Raw genomic sequence first — 19837 nt, 5'->3', positions numbered from 1 at the left:
TTCGGCGTCTTGCACTACGGCGTACCCCCCCCCCCCCCCTCCCCTTGAGGCTAACGTGTCGTTGTGAGACATTAAATCCGACTTACAATACAATACCATAATACCATACCTTATCGGACCGAACCGTACCGTACCGAACTTTACCGAACCGTACCGTACCGAACTTTACCGAACAGTACCTTACCGAACCAAACCGTACAGTACAATATCGTTAGTGCTATATGTCGTGTGTTTTCGTGATATTCTTATCTTTTCTATCTATCTCAAGACAGAAGAAGCATGACGGATAGACAAAGATAGACAAAGAAAAGCCAGGCTAAGGTCGGCTTCCCCGCAAATCGCGCGCGACCTCAATCCAAGTGGCGAGGAGGTATGCGACTCCCAGGCGCCGCCGACACGAAGCTGCTGCCACGAATCGCTGTCGCAAGCGGTGCAGAGACAAGGCGATCAGAGCACGCGGGTGACTTCGACGGAATGCGGCTCTGGGGACAAAAGCCTCCGCCACCGCTGCGATTGCCGTTCGCGACTTGTTTACGCGCCCATTGAGAATGCTCACCTCGAGATCGCCTTCTCTTCGACGCTTCTGAGCGAGAGAGGAACGCGTATTGATGCCTGAAGTGTACTGGCATTCTAACTTTTCCGTGTGCCTGGTCATCAGTCTGCTGCTGTCCGGCATTTCCCGGTGCCCATACAGTCTTCCGCATCCACTCAGTTTTGTTCAAACGTCCGCACGCACAGGTGTACACCTGTGCAAATCTCAATCAACTCTTGCCGTACACCTAGTTTTGATCAAACGTCCGCACGCACAGGTGTACACCTGTGCAAATCTCAATCAACTCTTGCCGTACACCTGCGCTTATCCTGTGCAGACGCCGGAAGTCGCGAAACGGGCCAACATCCTTCGTACGGTTAGCACTGTATAATATAAGGGACTCAAGGATAGGTACAAGGAATGAAGGAGACCACTGCGAGTGCGGTCCGAGCGATCCGCAATGTCCGCCTATTGCAAAGTGTTCGTCCCGAAAAACTCGCTACAACGAAGAGGCTTTTTTTTTCCCACTTTCAGCAAATATTCTCAAAACCGTAAGCGTTTTCAACTGAGTTTGCCTCGCCGAGTTGTGAGATTTTACACACAGACATAACATTAGCGCTGCCGATACAGCTTGTTAAAACATTAATTGGAACCCAGGCAGCGGTTACTGTATTACCATTTAATAGTACGTACTGTATACGTTCAAGGCAAGGCAGCCGCTTCCTATACTTCCTCTCGTAATAAGGTGTCCTCGTTACAATGTACAGCGTTTTTCGAAAATACTGACGAAAATGGACGATCATTCAGAGAGTAACGGATCATTCGATTGCATCGGCACAAGGAACCGCCAAACATCCATTCAGCATGGAATCTGCCTCCTGTCGCATAACCACACCGCGTCACCATTACAGACACGCGCGGGTCAACGACTCCGTGAAATCGACGTGAGGCGCCACGAATCTCGCCGCTGATGGATGCTCGCCCGACGGGGCACAGTGACGTCAACTCAGCCCCGCGTATACGCGACACGACGGCAGCGAAGCGAGCCGAAGACGACGAGAGCCGGCGATTGCGCTAGAAATGGCACTGCCAAGATGCTGACGTCACGGGGGAAGGGAAAGGCTATGACCGCGCCAGGCAGCTGCAGATTCCTGCGCACTTCGAAATACTGAGACTTGACATTTGCAGTGAACTTCGCCGCGCACATCACTGCAGGCACAAAAGTAATATACTTTTACGCAAGATGTCAGACGTCAGCGGATCCCGCAGGCTGTTGCCAAATTGGAGGATAAATCAGCCAAGACCCGCACTCTCCCTGCCTACAGGGAGTACGCAGATACCAGGCAAGTAAAAATATGTCCCGGATGCCACGAAAGATCGGATTGTAGCAGCACTGACCTAATTAGGCAATCCTCTTCACAAACGCTATTCGCAATAACCAGCGCCATTAACCACGAATGTCACCGGAGGAATCTGTCGCCTCGTTTATACCCACATGAACTACATGTAGAATAGAAAGTGAACGTTCCAGAGAAGCCACCTAGGCGGAAAGGTCGACGGTCTTAATCGGCCCTTACCAGGGTCCAGTACGCAGTGCCGTACAAAGTTGGCCGAATTGCATTTGACGTCACATGAAAACAGCATTGAATTCGTTTAACACTGTGGCTGAGCAACGAATACTGTGAGCAAGTCGTATTTCCTCGCGTTTTTTTTTTTTTTTACCGAATCTCGACTACTATTTTCAAATGCACTGACGACACTAACATAAAGGATGGCGACGCTGGCCACAAAAGGTGGTGACATTTGAAGCCTCCCTCGGAAATGAGCAGGGTACATAATCTATTCCTGCCCTGTGGGGAGTGAATACCGTGGCACGCCGGAGCTCGACAGCTTACTGTTCATGTTGCTTGCCGTTCCTACGTGGCTACATGCCATATCGCGCCCGGGATAACGCCCAGAATACCGCATAGATGAATAAAGCGGCACTCTACAGTAAACCCAGTAGATGCAAGAAAAGCCAGATTCGAGAACTCTGAGCACAGGTGCTGAAGCACCGTGCACGAAATATCAAAAGTAGTCAAAGGACAGTGGTATGGACAGTGTGCCGAGGAAGCTATAAAAAAAAAAAGGAGGCTCACAGAACGGCTACCAGAGAGTAGCTCGACACTCAGCGACAACTGTTCGTGGTGGTAAATAGCATATTATTTATTCGTTAATAATTGTCTCCTCGAAAGAATGCACTTGATGGCACTGTGCTGTCACGAGTCACGCCACTGCGCTCGGCTCAATCAACACGGTGCAGCGCATATTGTAGCGAAAGCTACACTGGCCACGAACTCGCAGTCCCACCGTGGTCGCACCGCACCACGTGACTGGTCACGTGACCAACCGCGTGACAACTGGCCAGACAACCAGACTAACCTGGACTTGGAATCAAGATTAATCAAGACTAACCAAGCTATGCCTTAGCTTTCGCTACGTACACCCTGGCATAGCCGAGCTAAGCCACTGCCAATTTTTGCGCCACGTTGATTGGGTAGCATGCAGTGAGTTACGTTCGGAATGACGTCACTCCTCGGTGACCAATCAGAATGACGCGGTGCTACGTCAACGCCGCAAAACTGGAAAACTTGACCTAAAAGCTGTCGCTCTGAAATGAATGAATGAATGAATCCTTTATTGCGAGAGAAGGACGACTCTAGGTCGCTGTTTGGTATAACTAGGAGGGATGGGGGTGTAAATGCAGTCGGTCGTTTTCAAAGCCTTCACAGCTGCGCGTCGGAAGTCAGTCGATGTATCTTATAAACTATACTCGAAGTAAGCCGCACTCACTTCCGCATGCCGCGATGGCATGTTGTGCTGCGGCCCTTGATCGTACCTGGTGTCCTAGGGTGGTTATGACGTCATGTGGTACGTGCTGAATGTTTTGTGTCCCCCACGTGAGAAAGATGAGCAAGTTCATAAAATTTGTTGGAGATCCATTCTACAGTATTCCTGGCAGTAGATGCATCTGTTGGGCATGGGTGTTTCATGCCCGGAAAGAGACCACTTGTGAAGAATGTGAGCGTTGTACGCTGCGTTTTCTCCGTTTAAGATCTCTTGCGGACAAGTGCCGTCGCGGCGGCTCAGCGGTAATGGCGCTCGGCTGCTGGCCCGAAAGACGCGGGTTCGATCCCGGCCGCGACGGTCGAATTTCGATGGAGGCGAAATTCTAGAGCCCCGTGTACTGATGTCAGCGGACGTTAAAGAACCCCAGGAGGTCGAAATTTCCGGAGCTCTTCACTACGGCGTCCCTCATTGCCTGAGTCGCTTAGGGACGTTGAACCCCCATAAACCATAAATAAATCTTGCGGACAAATGAGCTGTCCCTTAGCGTCAAGCATCGGCGCTGGTGTTCTTCCCACAACCGACGCCTGCTGTCCACTTATATTTTGGTGCGAACGTAATGTATCAGTGCTCTGCTGGGAGATTCTTCATTCAACAGTTTTCGTTAGGGATTTCGATATAGTGCTTCGGCAGGGAGTTGGGGTGAAATAAAATCGAAGGAAGACGAAGAAAATTAGGCTCTGAAGTAGTCTGTGATCTGTCCAGGACACACCAATAACGCGTCTGCCGTCAACAGGTAAAATCGACTCAGGTCATCCGGCGCCCGGATGCTACGCCCCCAGAAGCCGACTAAATCAAAGGCGGCTCGCTGCCAGCTGCAATACCACGCCACTCCTAGGCGTAATGCACTCGGCATTGCACAGTGACAGGACGACACTCTGGCGCCTTGCAGAGGTCAAAAAAAAAAAAACAGTCAACGCCGTCAACACGTTCGAAGAACAGTTCTTACCTTCGCGGGGATTGACTGACAAGGATGTTGCAAGACTCCTCAGCAGCGCGAGATGAAAGCTTCCAGAAAAGTCAAACATCGGGGGACACTGTCTTCCGCCCTTTTCGTAAAAAAAAAAAAACAAGACAGGCGACCTTACAAAGAGACTGTCAAAGCCCACTTAACTCAGACATCTCGACTGACACTCCCTCAGCTGCAATGACATCGGCGCATGTGCGGGACATCCTCGTCATCAAGTACCAGTCCCTCCCCAACCACCTCCAGCTGCAGTTCAACTTGACGACACAGCATGTGCCAGCCGGAAACAAGGAAGAAACTAGCTCGAAGATAAAGAACAGAGCCCAGGATGTACGAAAAAAAAAAATACGCGCGCGCAGTTTCCAACAGGAACGGCAGCAACAGCGTCGCACAGCTTCTGGAAAGTGCTCCAGGACAGCCCGAGCGCACTGCGCAGAGCTGATTCATCGGCCGCATTTGTTTCCCCACTGGGCGGCTCAATCTCGTCACGCATGGGGGATTCCGCACAGTCCTCTAGAGGACAGCCCTTCCCTCCACGAACGCCGCCACAGGGGCAGAGACAGACCAGGACTGAGGACCTCAACTCCTGTGGACTGTTGTCAGCTGTCATGGCTGACACTTTTTTTTTTGCACTGCGCGGTCCTGCTTTGCTGTTAAAAGTCACGTGACTCTCCGGAAGTTCGGCGGGGGAGAAGGAGGAGAGGGAGAGATGCAAGCCGAATCTGTAGCCCCAGCGTAATCCGCACCGCGGTGCGGATAGGAGCAACAACTGCTCGCGCCTGGTGCTTCCAGAGAGACAGCAAGCAAGAACTGGAGACACAAGAGGAAATAAGCAGATCTTCCATCAACGAGAGGAAGGCACAATGCGGCATTGTGCGTTGGCCACACAGCAGCACCTAGCGCGAACTTAAGGTCTCTACGGCCACTGTCGCGGGAAAGAAAAAAAATCAGAGACAAACGGCGAGAGAGAGACATTCGGCGCTGCAGCAGGGGACTGCAGGCCCAGAGAGAAGGCCATTGTGCGGCGGGCACTCCGGTCTGTCTAGCTCGCACCCATGAAGTCGACGCGGTGGCGCCAGTCGTCGTCATGGCACGGCTCCTCCTGCGCAGCAGCTGGTACACAGCGTTCAAAAGGAAAACAGTCTGTGCGGCGTGCTTCGGGCGGCGGGGATCTTGACATTGCAGGTAATGACCTTGCACGGTGCGCGGCCTGCTGCAGACAGAGACGGGAGTTTCCTGGTAGGATGATCAATAGGGGAGCAGTGTTTATTAAGAGGCTGCTGCAAGCCAAATCCGGGGGCAGTGATTAAACGGGATTAAATAATGCAGCGTTTACTGCTCGCGACGAATGTTTAGTACTTGCATGGGGACTAACTATGGCCGGTGTCATCTGTGGAAGTAGTCTCCAGAGGAGTAATGGTTGGTCTCATAAGAGTCTCATGGTTGTGGCGGGCCCGAATGACTCCAAGGAAAAACCGCTGTGCTATTTATACCTTTTTTATGACTGAGTCTTCGTTACAGTCGTGTCCAGTTTAAAAGGGAACGCCTCTATACGATTCCACCAGAGATTCTTTCCTATGAGCGGCCTTCCATTCCCTTGCCGATGAGCACTGTCAATAGTCTTTCAACAACAATGTCGAAAAGCACAGCTTTTCTTGGCGTTCGAAGGACGGCACCGGGCAGTAAAGAGCACGGTGCTGTCAAGTCCCGCATAAGAGGGAAGGCTTCAGCACTATTCAAGCTGACATTCCTTCCCATGAATGACGTCGCATTCACTAGCCCGTGTCCGCTGTCGGCAATCTTCTACGAAAACGAAGAACGTAGCGAAGCTTCCTGATGCTAGAATGGCAGCGGGCGTTGATGGAATCAAACTGGCAACAGCTGTTCTAATTGCCACGTCTGCATGTGTTCTTCCGCAGGCAATGCGACCGCGTTTGTTCAAGTCATAGAACACACCAAGCTTTTCATAGCCGCTGGAGGCTTTTCACATTGTCGCCGAATGCATACCATGAACTCAGACGTAGTGATCATTGCAGCGCTTCTAATCTGTCGCGGCCAGCAGCATGGCCTCCGTGATAACTCCTTCGTGAGGCGCCGCTTCTTCGCGGTTGTAAAGAACCGCAGGCACTTCGCGAAACGGCCGACTCAGCAGAAGGATTACAAGTCGACATAAGACCGGTCCGCATGGTAACGCTAGTAGCCTTTGACGAAATTCAACTCAGCCGCAAACGCCTAATAAAACAGGCGCCAGGAAGCCATGATGCGTGCACTCTAAAGGCCCACCGAGCTTGGGGTTCAAAGAACCGTCCCAGAAACGCACCTCCCTCTTAGCATTGGTACTTTTTCTTTCTTTTAAACGGTTAGGAGAGTGGTTCCCTCTAAGCTGCTATTACAGGAGTTCCACGGTCCAGCACCTTGCGCCCCTCCAGCTTATCTGAGAACTCATCCCGTCCTCCAGAGGGAAACGTCTGCTCATGCCCCGGACCATTGAAGACAGATGTCCCCACGGTGAAACGGTGAAACACACGTCGTGCTGAAGACTGCGGCCAAAGGGAGGCCGTCCACGTGACCAGAGGCCCTCTAGCGGGACAATTACGCAACCGAGCGAACAACGCACGCTTGTGTCATGAAGTCCGATACAACGCAAACGTTAAGAAGTATAAAAATAAAAAAATACTACCAGAAGCAAGCCGCAGGGATGAAACCAGGTTCGCTGCGGCCTCGCGTCACAAAATGGTCCACTCGAGCAGGTGATTTGAATAATCGGTCCCTAATGGTGCGCGGCGCGCGAGGGAGCCGGAGTCACGAAGGTGCCTTTCCGCGTGCATATTTCGGCCTGGTAGCGGTGAATCCCGTTTTAGCGGATTCACGCAAAAAAAAAGAAGAAAAGAAAACGCCGGATGTCGGCTCGATAGCGATCGCCGCAAAGCGCGCCATCTAACGGTGGCCAGCGGTGATAAGACGTCGCGGCGGAAGAGAGGGTCATTTGTCAGAATGGCCCCTGAGGAGAGAAATAGCGGCAAAAGAAAAAAATGTATCGCTTGGAAATCGCAGGCTGGACACGTTACGCAGCGCAGACGTGGGCCGGAAGGCAGCGATTCCTCCTGCACGATACGGAAACGACGGCTAATGGGGAGAAATTTTTCGCAATTGGGAGCGGCAGCAGTTGGTTGACGAAAGGTCATTGCCCTTGGGAGTCACTGAGTTCTGAGCAGACAATAAATGAGAAGAAACGCAGACGATGCCAAGCAGACGAAAAGCGCGCACAAGTGAAAAAGTTTAGAGGCGAAAAAGAAGAAGGAAGAGGCGGAGAGGAATTCTAGCAGAACAACAAGAACACTAACACGAAAAAGATAGCAAACAAAAAGGTACAAACACAGAAAGTGTAGCGTAGAATAAGTACAAGCGTAGAACGGTCCGCAGACGAGAATAATAAGCCCCGGAACGGTATTCCATACGGAAAGCACAAGGTCAGAAATGGTAGCAGACGGGCGAGCAGACGAAAAGCAAAAACGCGACGTGGGACAACAACGCCAGACGCGTCTGCAACAAGCGCCAGCCATAACAACGCAGACAGAGACAGAACTGCCCAGACCGGGAGGTGAGAGAGGAGGGGCAGACCCTCCTGACGTCAACAAGCCCTCAACACTCTACGGCGCACTGTCCCTCCCATTGACACACAGGTAGCGGGACTTCCAAGCGGCCCGCCACACAAAAACACGCGTTTAAACGGACAATAAATAAACAACAAGGGACTCCCTCCAGCCGGCAACCCTTCTAACAGAGCAGCGAAAGTGTCAGAATGTGCCCCTCACTCGTTCATCCTGGACGGAAGAATGAAAGGTGAGGTCCAGTCTGCGTCTGACGCGCTGCCCCCATACCCTCCGGCACCTTCCCTCCCCGTCACTCGCATTGACCTCTGCACCCCGCTGCGAGGCTTCACGAACTCTCTCTCCACCGCCTGCCACTAGAGGGCCTGTGCTGTCTTGCTTTTCTTGTCGCCATTCAATCTCAACACTCTCTCCGATTTCACTTCCCACCGGGCGGACACGCTTCTTTCGCCTCCGATTCAGGGCATCGGCTCGGAATAAGGGATTCCCCGCCCGCCGTCGCTTCTCGCGCTTGACCGAGCGTCCTCTGGAGTCAGGCCCGCGCACGTGACCGCTATTCGAACCCCTCTGCCACCGACCTTCGCCTCCCGCTGGCCGGGGTCAAAGGTCATTCGCGGTAGGGCCCGCTACTGGAATCGTCGAACCCAAAGCAGGGCAAAAGCAGAGGAGCGCCCGTTTCCAGATGTAGGGGGAAAGGGTTTGTAGTCTCCTCCGGATGCGGCGTTAAGGTACAAAGCGGCTCTGATTTCCAGATAGGACGCAGGAACTAATTTCGAGGCTTAAGGTTCCGGGTACTTTTCAAGGGTATTGAACGCGGGGGACCACCACAGGTTCAGTACCAACCTGGAGCCGATGAAAGCACACGCTCTATAGATGATGCCCGAAGCCTGCTTTCGGGCTTTTGCAGGAGGCAATGTCTAGCTAGAGGAAGCAATGTCTAGCTTGAAGCCCCCCAAACCCCCTCCATATTTTTGCTGGTTTTGCTTATGCTAACGGGTTAGTTTAGTTCAGTTCTCTCTGTCACGTTATCGTCACACTCCTTAACGGCCCTTTGTTGTCCTCTTGGCTTCGAAGTTGCAGTAGTCTTCCCCTAAACTAGGTTTTTTTTTCGACAATTTTATGATATGCTTGAAGCGATTCCCATTTCAAGCCACACATTCCCTATGAATCGCGGAACCGTTAGAAGTTGGGCCCTCTGAAGGTAGGTGGCTTGTTAACAGTTAAAGGGACCGAACACTGACCGAAACCTGTCATGAGATTATGCCGGAAATGAAAGGATCATGCCTCAGTCGTAAGAATTGAGCACTGCAATATCAAAGAATGAGGATTTCTAAGTCATATTTAACATTAAAAATCGCATAAAAGGCCGTCTTGAGCCTGAGTGGCCATGTGACCACATCCCGGTAAAAAATCGTTTGTTTTAAGCGCACACTGTTTTTTTTTTTTTCAGGAGTGTTCGTCCTATTTTCTCGTAGCTTACACTCTCTTCAATGCAACTCTCCCTTCGCATCGTCGACTATGCGCTTTTAGCTTTTGTAACTAGATGGCGCCACAGTGTTGTGAATTTCTTGGATGGAGCGGCAGCCACGGTCTACTAAACCTTTGTCGACGAGGCGTAAATCATAGTGCCGTAGCAGCTTTGGATGTGGAAACTGAACTGGACGCTACTTTATATGGCAAAAATACCTTATTGATATCAGGCGGGTGAGATTTATCTTAGTTTTTGGCACAGCGCTTCTGACGACGTGCAATCGCCATCGCGCTCGTTGATCATGGCTTCCAGCATCGGGACACATTAAAACGGGCTCATGAACTGAATTAAAATTATCGGTGAAATTTTTCTACAACGTTTCCAATAAAAGAGTATCGGAATACAGCACTTCAGACAGCAAGTTTTCTATTGAGCAGGGAAAAAAATTGTGCTTAGAATTTGCTGCTCTGTCCCTTTAATGAAGTTTGGTACCTATGCTGCACACGGTAAAGTCAAGCCTAGTCTCCATGGAGAGATAACCAGAGGGAGAGGAGGGGGGCAGTTGACTCACCTGTATCTCCTGGTGCATGACCGAGTCGTCGGTGAAGTAGACGAGCGCGTCGACGGAGAGCGCCCTCGTCTGGCGCATCTTGGAGGCCAGCAGCAGGCAGACACAACCCAGCAGCTGCAGGTGCGTCTTGCGAACCGCGGTCAGGGACAGGTACCGGTCGAGTAGGTTCATGGCAGTCGGGAAGACGGAGTCTTCGCAGCCCTGGTCTTCGCACACCTGGACACGACAAAGAACACACGTGGAGGACGTGTCTTGAGTCTAAACAAGAATACGCCTGCACAGGAGTAAAAATGGAGTAAGCTGCCCTTTTACTCCCTTCTGTTTAGAGTGTAAGGTGTAAAGAAAGGGACCCACCGCGGTGGCTCAGTGGTTAGGGGCTCGGCTACTGATCCGGAGTTCCCGGGTTCGAACCCGACCGCGGCGGCTGCGTTTTTATGGAGTCGAAACGCTAAGGCGACCGTGTGCTCTGCGATGTCAGTGCACGTTAAACATCCCCAAGTGGTCGAAATTATTCCGGAGCCCTCCACTACGGCACCTCTCTCTTCCTTTCTTCTTTCACTCCCTCGTTTATCCCTTCCCTTACGGCGCGGTTCAGGTGTCTAACGATATATGAGACAGATACTGCGCCATTTTCCTTTCCCCAAAAACCAATTATTATTATTTAAAGAAAGGAAAGGGGTAAAGTTCCCAGGATCTTGGGCAGTGTATACTGTACGACATAGTTCTGATTGACTCGTGGGCGCGGTCGCAGCTAATGACGTTTGTGGTGATGCGTTTGTGTAAGTTTAGACCCTAGCAGCATTTTTCGAAAAAAAGATAGATGCGGACCAAGCCACGCATAAGAGATTAAAGCAGACACGGAGATGAATACATACACTTAGAAATAAGGATACTTGTCAGGTTCCCACAGTTGCGCTTACCAAAAGATTGCGCGTTATTAGCCGGAACCTCCACATTGTCCTCTCTCATAATCATTCACCAAACCGCCAACCTCCTCTTAATTATTACTGCTCTGTGCAACTCCTCATCGATTCAGTTTCAAGGCCTTAACACGCCCGAAGTACGACAGAACTCTGGCAGCTTGTCCTTCGGTTTATTGCCGCCGAGGTGGCTGAGTGGTTACGGCGCTCGGCTGCTGACCGGGAAGACGTGGGTTCGACCCCGGCCACGGCCGTCGAATTTCGATGGAGGCGAAATTCTGGAGGCCCGTGTGCTGCGCGATGTCAGAGCAAGAGCCCCAGGCGGTCGAAATTTCCGGAGCCCTTCGCTACGGCGTCCCTCATAGCCTGAGTCGCTTTGGGACGTTAAACCCCCATAAACCATAAAGCAAACTTCGCTTTGTGCCAGTCACCCAACCGTGCTGCTAGTTTCAAGGGAAGGGAAACTGACGGAATTCCAGTCGGCTGTTTTTACCGGGAATCTGAATTAAGAAACACACATTATCAGTGGTTAGAGCGCTCGACTACTGATCCGGAGTTCCCGGGTTCGAACCCGACCGCGGCGGCTGCGTTTTCATGGAGGAAAAACGCTAAGGCGCCCGTGTGCTGTGCGATGTCAGTGCACGTTAAAGATCCCCAGGTGGCCGAAATTATTCCGGAACCCTCCACTACGGCACCTATCTCTTCCTTTCTTATTCCACTCCCGCCTTTATCCCTTCCCTTACGGCGCGGTTCAGGTGTCCAACGATATATGAGACAGATACTGAGCCATTTCCTTTCCCCCCCAAAACCAAAACCACATTATCCGCCGCGGTGGCTCATTGCTTGGGGCGCTCGGCTACTGATCCGGAGTTCCCGGGTTCAAACCCGACCGCGGCGGCTGCGTTTTTATGAAGGAAAAACGCTAAGGCGCCCGTGTGCTGTGCGATGTCAGTGCACGTTAAAGATCCCCAGGTGGTCGAAATTATTCCGGAGCCCTCCACTACGGCACCTCTCTCTTCGTTTCTTCTTTCACTCCCGCCTTTATCCCTTCCCTTACGGCGCGGTTCAGGTGTCCAACGATATATGAGACAGATACTGCGCTATTTCCTTTCCCCCAAAACCAATTATTATTATTATTATTATTATTATTATTATTATTATTATTATTATTATTATTATTATTATCCGCCGCGGTGGCTCATTGGTTGGGGCGCTCGGCTACTGATCCGGAGTACCCGGGTTCGATCCCGACCGCGGCGGCTGCGTTTCGATGGAGGCGAAACGCAAAAGGCGCCCGTGTGCTGTGCGATGTCAGTGCACGTTAAAGATCCCCAGGTGGTCGACATTATTCCGGAGCCTTCCACTACGGCACCTCTTTTCTCCTTTCTTCTTTCACTCCCTCATTTTTCCCTTTCCTTGCGGCGCGGTTCAGGTGTCCGCCGATATGTGAGACAGATACTGCCCATTTCCTTTCCCCAAAAACCAATTTTCTTCGAGGAAGCTACGTGTGGAACTTGGTGAAAGAAAAATGGACTAATATGTGCTCGAAACTGATATACCCCCGGAATTGTGAAGCAATATTCCACTCGGAGGTGGCGGTCAGCGGTGGGTTTCAACGACAGCGTTTACTTAGGTCTGTCTGCCGTATCGCGCGAAATGAGCCGGACGGACGCTTCAAGTTGGGCAAACTTAGAAGCGGCGAGATAAGCGACATGGACATTTGTTGTTGAACTTTGACGGAACGTACTATAACCTTCAGTACAAAGCTGTAGCCCCTGGATGTAGAAACGAAGTCAGAAACAGCCAAACGGCCCGTCGGTGTCGACCTCGACTGGCGTCAACGAAATGCCGTCGGCGTAGCAGTACATAAAAAAAATAATAAAAACTAAAAAGTGTTTCCGACGCTCATGAATTAAAACGCACATACGCGGCTACGTTAGCGACACAAAAAGGTCAGCACTGCGGTGATAGCGATGAATTTTTCATTGAACGGCCACCTGCGGAACTTCTTTCTTGTATTCTTATTTTTTTTTACGCAGCTCCCAAAATATCCTAGCTTTTTTAAAACGGCTAAGAACAACGAAAAAATAACATTCTGCATATTGGAACACAAGTTTCTAGCAGAGCTCAGAAGCACTTAGTTTCAGGCGAATTTCTTTAAAAAGACCGCCTATGTATTTGGAATATTTCACGCGCTTCACAAAGCGAGCAGTATGCCAACACATTCCGAACATTATCAGACAAAAAAGTCTTGAGAATTGGGAAATTGTAAGACACACTTATGGAAATATTGAAGGTAATGATCTGCGTCTCTCATAGCCTAAGTCGCTTTGGCACGTTAAACCCCCATAAACTATAAACCAAACCAAGGTAATGATCTATTCTTATGATAAGGAGCAAAATCTTTCGTATAAGGTGTTTCTATCTATCGCATCGAACAGTTAAGATTGCCACAGGAAACCAATGGGGGACGCTTTTGACGATAGCAAGAATGTTAACAGAAAAATAAAATATACAAGACTGTCGTCTCGTGATTCGCGGACATGTTGATTGTTATAGTGAAATCTTACATTATATTAAATAACTATTCGTAAACGGTTCCCCGCTTAAAAATGCTTTAGTCCAGAATTTTTGGTTATGATGTCGGTATATTCACAGCAAGGTACACTGACAGTTGTTCTATCGAACTTCGCAGGACTTCACGGACTTCAACGCCCTCAATTGATTCCTTATGGGAAGCTATACCGAGCCCCGACGTTGACGACCGGTTTTCGACGTAGCGAACGGCACGTACCGCGATTTCTCGTCTAGAACACGCACGTCAACTTTCACCGCCGCTCTCGTCAAACCATTGTACATTCACCTCGGCCACGCTGCTAAAGTTCAGGGCAATTAAGCGCGTTCCAACTAGGCCTAACCATTTGACTGAAGCTAACAAAAGACGCCCTTCAAAAAATACAGCATGAAAAGCAACGGCTGACGCGCGTCACAAGCACCCTTTGAACAGAGTGATAACTTGTTACTGAGCGGAGACGCCCACTGAGAATAAGTCCACCGGTGCGCGGCAGCAGTCGCGCCAACAACAGCGACAGTGAGATTTATTTCGAAATCAAAATAATAAGGTCACAAAAAGACGGAGCGTCTTTCGTTCGCGCGAGGAATTTCGTGACGACTTTCTTTCGTTTTTTGGGCGAAAGTAGTAAAAATAATAATAATAAAAGGACCTGGTGAAATGGCAACGACTGACACGCGTAGTGATAGCGACATGAAGCAGCCTTGCACTATCCATATAGGGGAAAAGAAAAATGCCACAAGGTGTCACAAATCGCGCTATGAAAGTGACGCGTCATTAAAAAAAAAGAGCAAAGGACTGATGACGCTTCCCCGTATAGTTTGGCTGAGTGGCTTTTAATAACCTTTACAGTAACGTTCTTTCTGCGGACGTTTCTTGAAATTTTCTTTGAAACGCGTCACCGACTTAGAAACGGTCTTCCGATAACAGCGCATTTCGGACAAATCAACAATGCGAAGTGATGCAAGTACAAATTGGAGAAAAAAAAGTTACAATAAAGCATGCTGTCTCATGATCTGTGCTTTTAATGGGCGCGACATTGAAGGCTAAATACGAAACAACGACCTCGACACATGACGCCGACGAAAGCCTTTGCTAAATTGCAGCCTTAGTCTGTTCGCATATGCTCGCATACCAGCGCGCAAACTTCGCTTCAAAATGTGACAAGTCCCAGTGGCCACTTCGCGGAGTTTCACAGATTGGTGCGCCATCTACAAGCGGCGGATAAAACCTATCGCTGTCTGACGTCATTATCTTCCGGAGAGCTTAATGTGTTTTGCTTGTTTTAACCCTTAATTTATATCTCGGACTGTCCGCCAGGCGCAAGTGAGTTTATCAACAATCCGCGCGTAATGCATAAAGAGAACATTTATTTTTGCCCACCCCTTATGTAATATCCCTAACGGTACCTTTAACCTAATAAAATGATCCTACACCCAAAGGTACGGAGTTTTCGAAAAGGAAGCTTTGAAACGGATAAGTGGACAAAAATGCATCGACAACTAGTTGCTTAATAAATTCATAGATGCTTAGACAGTAGAAAAGTTTCATGGACCGCGTTTTAAAGAAAAAGGGACCTGGAATAGTTAAAGCTGCCACCCTAAACTGTCAGCTACCAGATTTTTCCGCACAAATTCATTTGGCTGGCACCATGCTCATCATTCGAGCAAGCCCATCTCGAGAAGCCGCTATGCTACGTAATCATCATCAGCCTGACTACTCCCACTGCAGAGCAAATGCCTCTCCCATGTCTTTCCAATTAACCCTGTCCTTTGCCAGGTAAATATCGTATATAAATCAACAATCTGGGGTTCTAGAACGTGAACTGACATCGCACAGTACACGGGCCTCTCGAATTTCACCTCTATCGGTTGCATTTCGATGGAGGCGATAATCTAAATGCCCGTGTGCTGTGCAATGTCAGTGCACATTGAAGAACCCCAGGTAGTCGAAATTTACGGAGCCCTTCACTACGGCGTCCCTCATATCCTGAGCCGCTTTGGTACGTTAAATGCCGTTAAACCGAACTTAACAGATGTTCGAACGCGGTGACTACGTGGCTTTGCGGTTGAACTGGTGATCCCAAGGTCGCAGGATCGAATCCCGACAGCACGGCCGCATTTCGAAATGCCAAAACACCCGTGTGACGTCAGCGCACGTTGAACAACACCAAGTGGTCTCAATTCATCCGGAGCCCTCCACTGCGGTGTCTCTCATAGCCCGTGAGTCTCTTCGAGCCATCACAATGCATTCACTGACGCCCGCATACTTAACTACGAGCAAACAGCAACAAGGATCAAAATAAAACCTTCCTCGACAGTCAAGAAAAAGAAACAGAAACTCCGGTGCGACGTCGTGTAGTACAAGGGGTTCAAACAGGGGGGGCGGGGGTCCTATAACCTCCTATAACGGTGTCCACAGAACGTAGGCTCTCGAAAATCAACAAGCTTCTCAACAATCAAGAAATTAACTTTCCGTTCCCGTATGCCCAGAACCTAACAATGAAGACTATCCGCACGACTGCACTGTTACCGACGTCCAGACTAGTCCAACATAAAAAAAGCAGAACAAAATTTTGACGAGAAATCTGCCGCGGAGCGGAAAATACGATTCAAAACGCTCATTTTAACATTCATAAATTCCAACAAGGCGGCTGATTAGAATATTGAAATTCCCTTCCCGACTCGCCGGCCGCGACTAGCGAGCCTCCATATTCATCCGATGGGTATTCCATTAAAAAACGCGAAACCGAGCCTACAGCCACAACCTATGGAAAGCTTGGGACACTGCATGGCGCCAACGCAATTTCAAACCAGCCATAACAGTTGAACGATTAGGCGCATTCAGAAACTATAGCGTCGTGCAAGTCCATCACGGTTAAAACCCACTAACGCAAGTTATAACACCTCTCGGGGCTTCGACAACGAAGCGCTCAGGGTCACGCAAACAATACGAAGAGCGAAACCCGACACTCGTAAGACTGTCGAAAGGTAACGTTGGTTCAGATTAGGTTTACGAGTGTTCGTCTGCTAGGTTCTTTTTTTTTTTATTCCTCGTCACGCAAAAGGGTCCGGCCAGTGCAGTTAGCAAAATGTCTCCAAAGACCGCTGTGAGTTGCATGCCAACCAACTAAATTTATACTCGAGCTCGAAATTCCGTCTTATAATGCCAAGTGGAGAAGCGCCTCAATTTAGGGGCAGCAGAAAATGTTCGAATGCGCCCCGCACTTGTTCGTTCGCCTGCAAAGCGAGACACTCAAAACAAGTACAGCAGTAAGCACACAACTCACCTCTGACATCCACATGGCGACTGTCTTCCTCATTGACGAAAGCACCTCAGTCTGGACCCGCTTGCAGTAGTCGCAGGTCACCGTGTAGCGAGCCTGGAGCGCCAACAACTTCGCCATCACTGAGTCCGTTCCCACAATGGCGGAATCGAAAGCGGCTCGCGGGACCGCCGGTCCGAACTGCGGAGGTGCCTCCATACACAACAGTTCCATGCTCACTACCTCCGCTTCTTCGGCGCTCGTCTGCTGGCAGGAGTTAATCGTCAAGTGAGCCAGGGTGGCGGTAATCCGGTAAGCGACACAGACAAACGCCGGGCGGATTAATAGGGTGGGATTAGTAACCACCACCAGGGCCGCGAAGTCACGCCGCACGACTGCAGAGCGGGAGAGCGATTACAACAGCGCCCGCAGACGACGGCTCGCCAGAGTCGTCTGCGAGCGAGCGAGCGAGTTTCTCCGCGGCCGCCAACTTTTAGCGGCGGCGCTTGCGTCGCCCCCTCTCATCGCTCCCCGGTTGGTCGGATGCTAGGAGAGGAGACCCCGTTAAACCGGGCAGACGGCGGTAGCGGAGCGTTAAGTGATGTATATACAAATAAATGCAGAAGTAATAGGCGCACGAGAAACGCACAGTGAAGCATTGAAACACCAAGCAGGGAGAATGTCATGTCGTTGTGTTCCTTCGGGCTGATACGATAGTGTGAAAACCCGCTTCTAATCTCGTCAATGAACATTGCTAGTGTCTCATTTTCGGTGCAAACCTTAGTCACGCCGTGAAATTAAAGATTAAGCGTGCAATGAAAGAACACAGCGAATGACATCGTCGTGAAGGGCTCCAGGTTAGTTTCGACCAAGTGGGGTTCTTCAACATGCTCTTACAACGCATGCCACGAGATTATATTTGTCCCTTTTTATGAAATGCGTTCGCTGCGGTTGGCATTCGGTCTCACCTCCTCGAGCCCCTCAGTTGAACGCAATAACCACTGAGCCACCGCGGCGATAAGTCCGCTTGGCGAATAATAACACGAGTTTCGACGAGCGTTCAGAAGAAAGACGTCCTTTCGATCATGAACACGATTCGATATGTCCGGCCACAGAAATGAAGCCGCGAGCGAAAATTCCGCTCCGCCATCGCCATTACAGACGAGCTCCCGAGGCTTTTTTTATTACTGTCAAGAAAGAGGCCGGCCAGACGCGACTTGGAAAAAGAGGCAACACGGAGACGCAGCTCACGCCACGCCAAGGGTGCGAGCGAGCCGAAGTCACCCGCAAAAGAAGTAACCAAGTAAAAGAAGTAAAAATTGGTTGTAGACATGGGGGGAGGAGGCCGAGAAGACGCTACAAGCACTGAAGATGCAGCGAAAGTAAAACAACAAAGCGCAGCAGCGTGTGGGACGCCCTACTCTGATTGGTTAGTTCTCAAGGCGTGATTGCCTATGGTTGTTACTAGGCGGAAACTGCCCGCCAGCTTGCGGTGCCCAGGATGAAAGCGCGGGCTCGCGGTTGGAGTTGATTTTTATTTTTTTTTGTTGACGATTCGGGTTTAAGCTGTTACACGGCGACGTAACGAACGCCTTAAAATGTCCAGGCCGCCAAACTAACGCTGCCCCCTTAGTCTGCGTAGCGAATAGGTGCTTTTGCGCAACGCTGCGTTCACTGCGATATCCCGCCAAGGTGGCTGAATGATCTTGGGGTTCATCTGCTAGCACGAGAACGCGAAGTCGAATTTTGGCCGCGGCGGGTATTCATTTCTGTGGAGGCGATGTGCATAAGGTGCCCGTGTGCTGCGCGATATGTGTGCAAAATAAAGAACTGCAGGTGGTCGAAATGACTCCGGAGCCCTCCACTGCGCTGCGGCACCTGTTTTTCTAACCCTGCTTTCGAAACTTTCTTGGCGCCTTCCCTCGAGCCGAAGCTAATGTGTCCATCCATGAAACACTGATACTTGTGCGGCGTTTAGTGCCGGACCGAGCTATATGCGCCTATTTTTTTATTGTTTGTTATGAAGATTTAAATCAAATGGGCTCGTTTTAAACCCACGCAATATCGCTTTCCGCTGGGGTAACTCCCTGTTTTTCATCATTTCTGCGCTAGCAGCAGCACTGACAGTGCGACAAAGTGGATCAATACACCTGTTTTCACACACTCATGACTCCAGTGGGAAGAAAACAATCCGACACACGAAAGGAGGCGTGTTGAATGAACAAGTCAATGTCTTCATTACAAGTTCATCAAGGGCAGACCCCCGCGGGCACAAAAAGAAATGTGATAACAGCGCTCCCACGTAACTACTGCACGACATAGCGCGGTCCGCGGCGGCATGTTTAGGCATTGGAATATCGGCAACATAGCAGGTATTTTTGAAAATTACGTGGCGCTTTGTAAAAAATTCGCTCGCTCAATTAGCTGCCTGGTCGATGTGGTTCAGAGCGCACTACGGACACAAAGCATCCGATCGCCGAATACAAAGTCATGACGCGCGCGGTGCGGCAGAGTCATAGAATATGAGTCAGAAAGAAGCGGGCAATGACAATGGAAGACATTTCGTGTATTTGTCGCCATGGGGGTTTAGTTCGCCCGCATTTCGTCCCCAAAGATGCTACCTCGATGTGTAATAGTCCTTTGTTAGGACGTCGATTTATAAATTCTTTGCACTTGCGCTGCCAATCCTAACACACACACACAAGGATGTCAGTCGACGCCTGCATCTTGATAGGAGCTGCACTTGCATTTCATGCCGATTTGTTAATCGTGCCCTTTTCATCAACATGTACGATTTCTCCAGTGAAATCTGCAGTGAAACTGAGTACTGATATGCAGGGTGTTTGACCTAAGAATTTACACAATTTTTAAAAATATGCTTTTTGAGTCAGAACATCGCCTTCTTTGGCATATAATTGTCAGCGGTGGAGCGGATCAGAATGAAGCTAAGACGTGCTAACTAGAAGGCTGGTTAACTGATACTTAATAGTTAACTTTTTAACAATTAGTGTTGGGTTCCTTAATTACTGAGAGGCGTGCAGT

The 19837-nt window shown here is 50.0% G+C and overlaps 1 protein-coding gene across 1 annotated transcript in view; it reads right to left on the bottom strand.

The window, feature by feature from the left end:
* LOC144103843 (G1/S-specific cyclin-D2-like) overlaps positions 1–17252 on the bottom strand; it is a 53098-nt gene extending 35846 nt beyond the window's left edge. Inside the window, exons 1-2 of the mRNA XM_077636544.1 lie at positions 16820–17252; positions 10039–10254 (exon numbers count right to left, since the gene is read on the bottom strand). Of these exons, the coding sequence (XP_077492670.1) occupies positions 10039–10254; positions 16820–17029 (426 nt within the window). The 5' untranslated portion in view covers positions 17030–17252. The remainder of the gene's footprint in view (positions 1–10038; positions 10255–16819) is intronic.
* Positions 17253–19837: the final 2585 nt, after the last annotated feature.

This window comes from Amblyomma americanum, chromosome 9, assembly GCF_052857255.1.
Source record: "Amblyomma americanum isolate KBUSLIRL-KWMA chromosome 9, ASM5285725v1, whole genome shotgun sequence".
NCBI classification, from domain to species: domain Eukaryota; kingdom Metazoa; phylum Arthropoda; class Arachnida; order Ixodida; family Ixodidae; genus Amblyomma; species Amblyomma americanum.
Note: the sequence above shows the minus strand (reverse complement) of the source record. Positions and strands in the feature narration are given on the sequence as shown.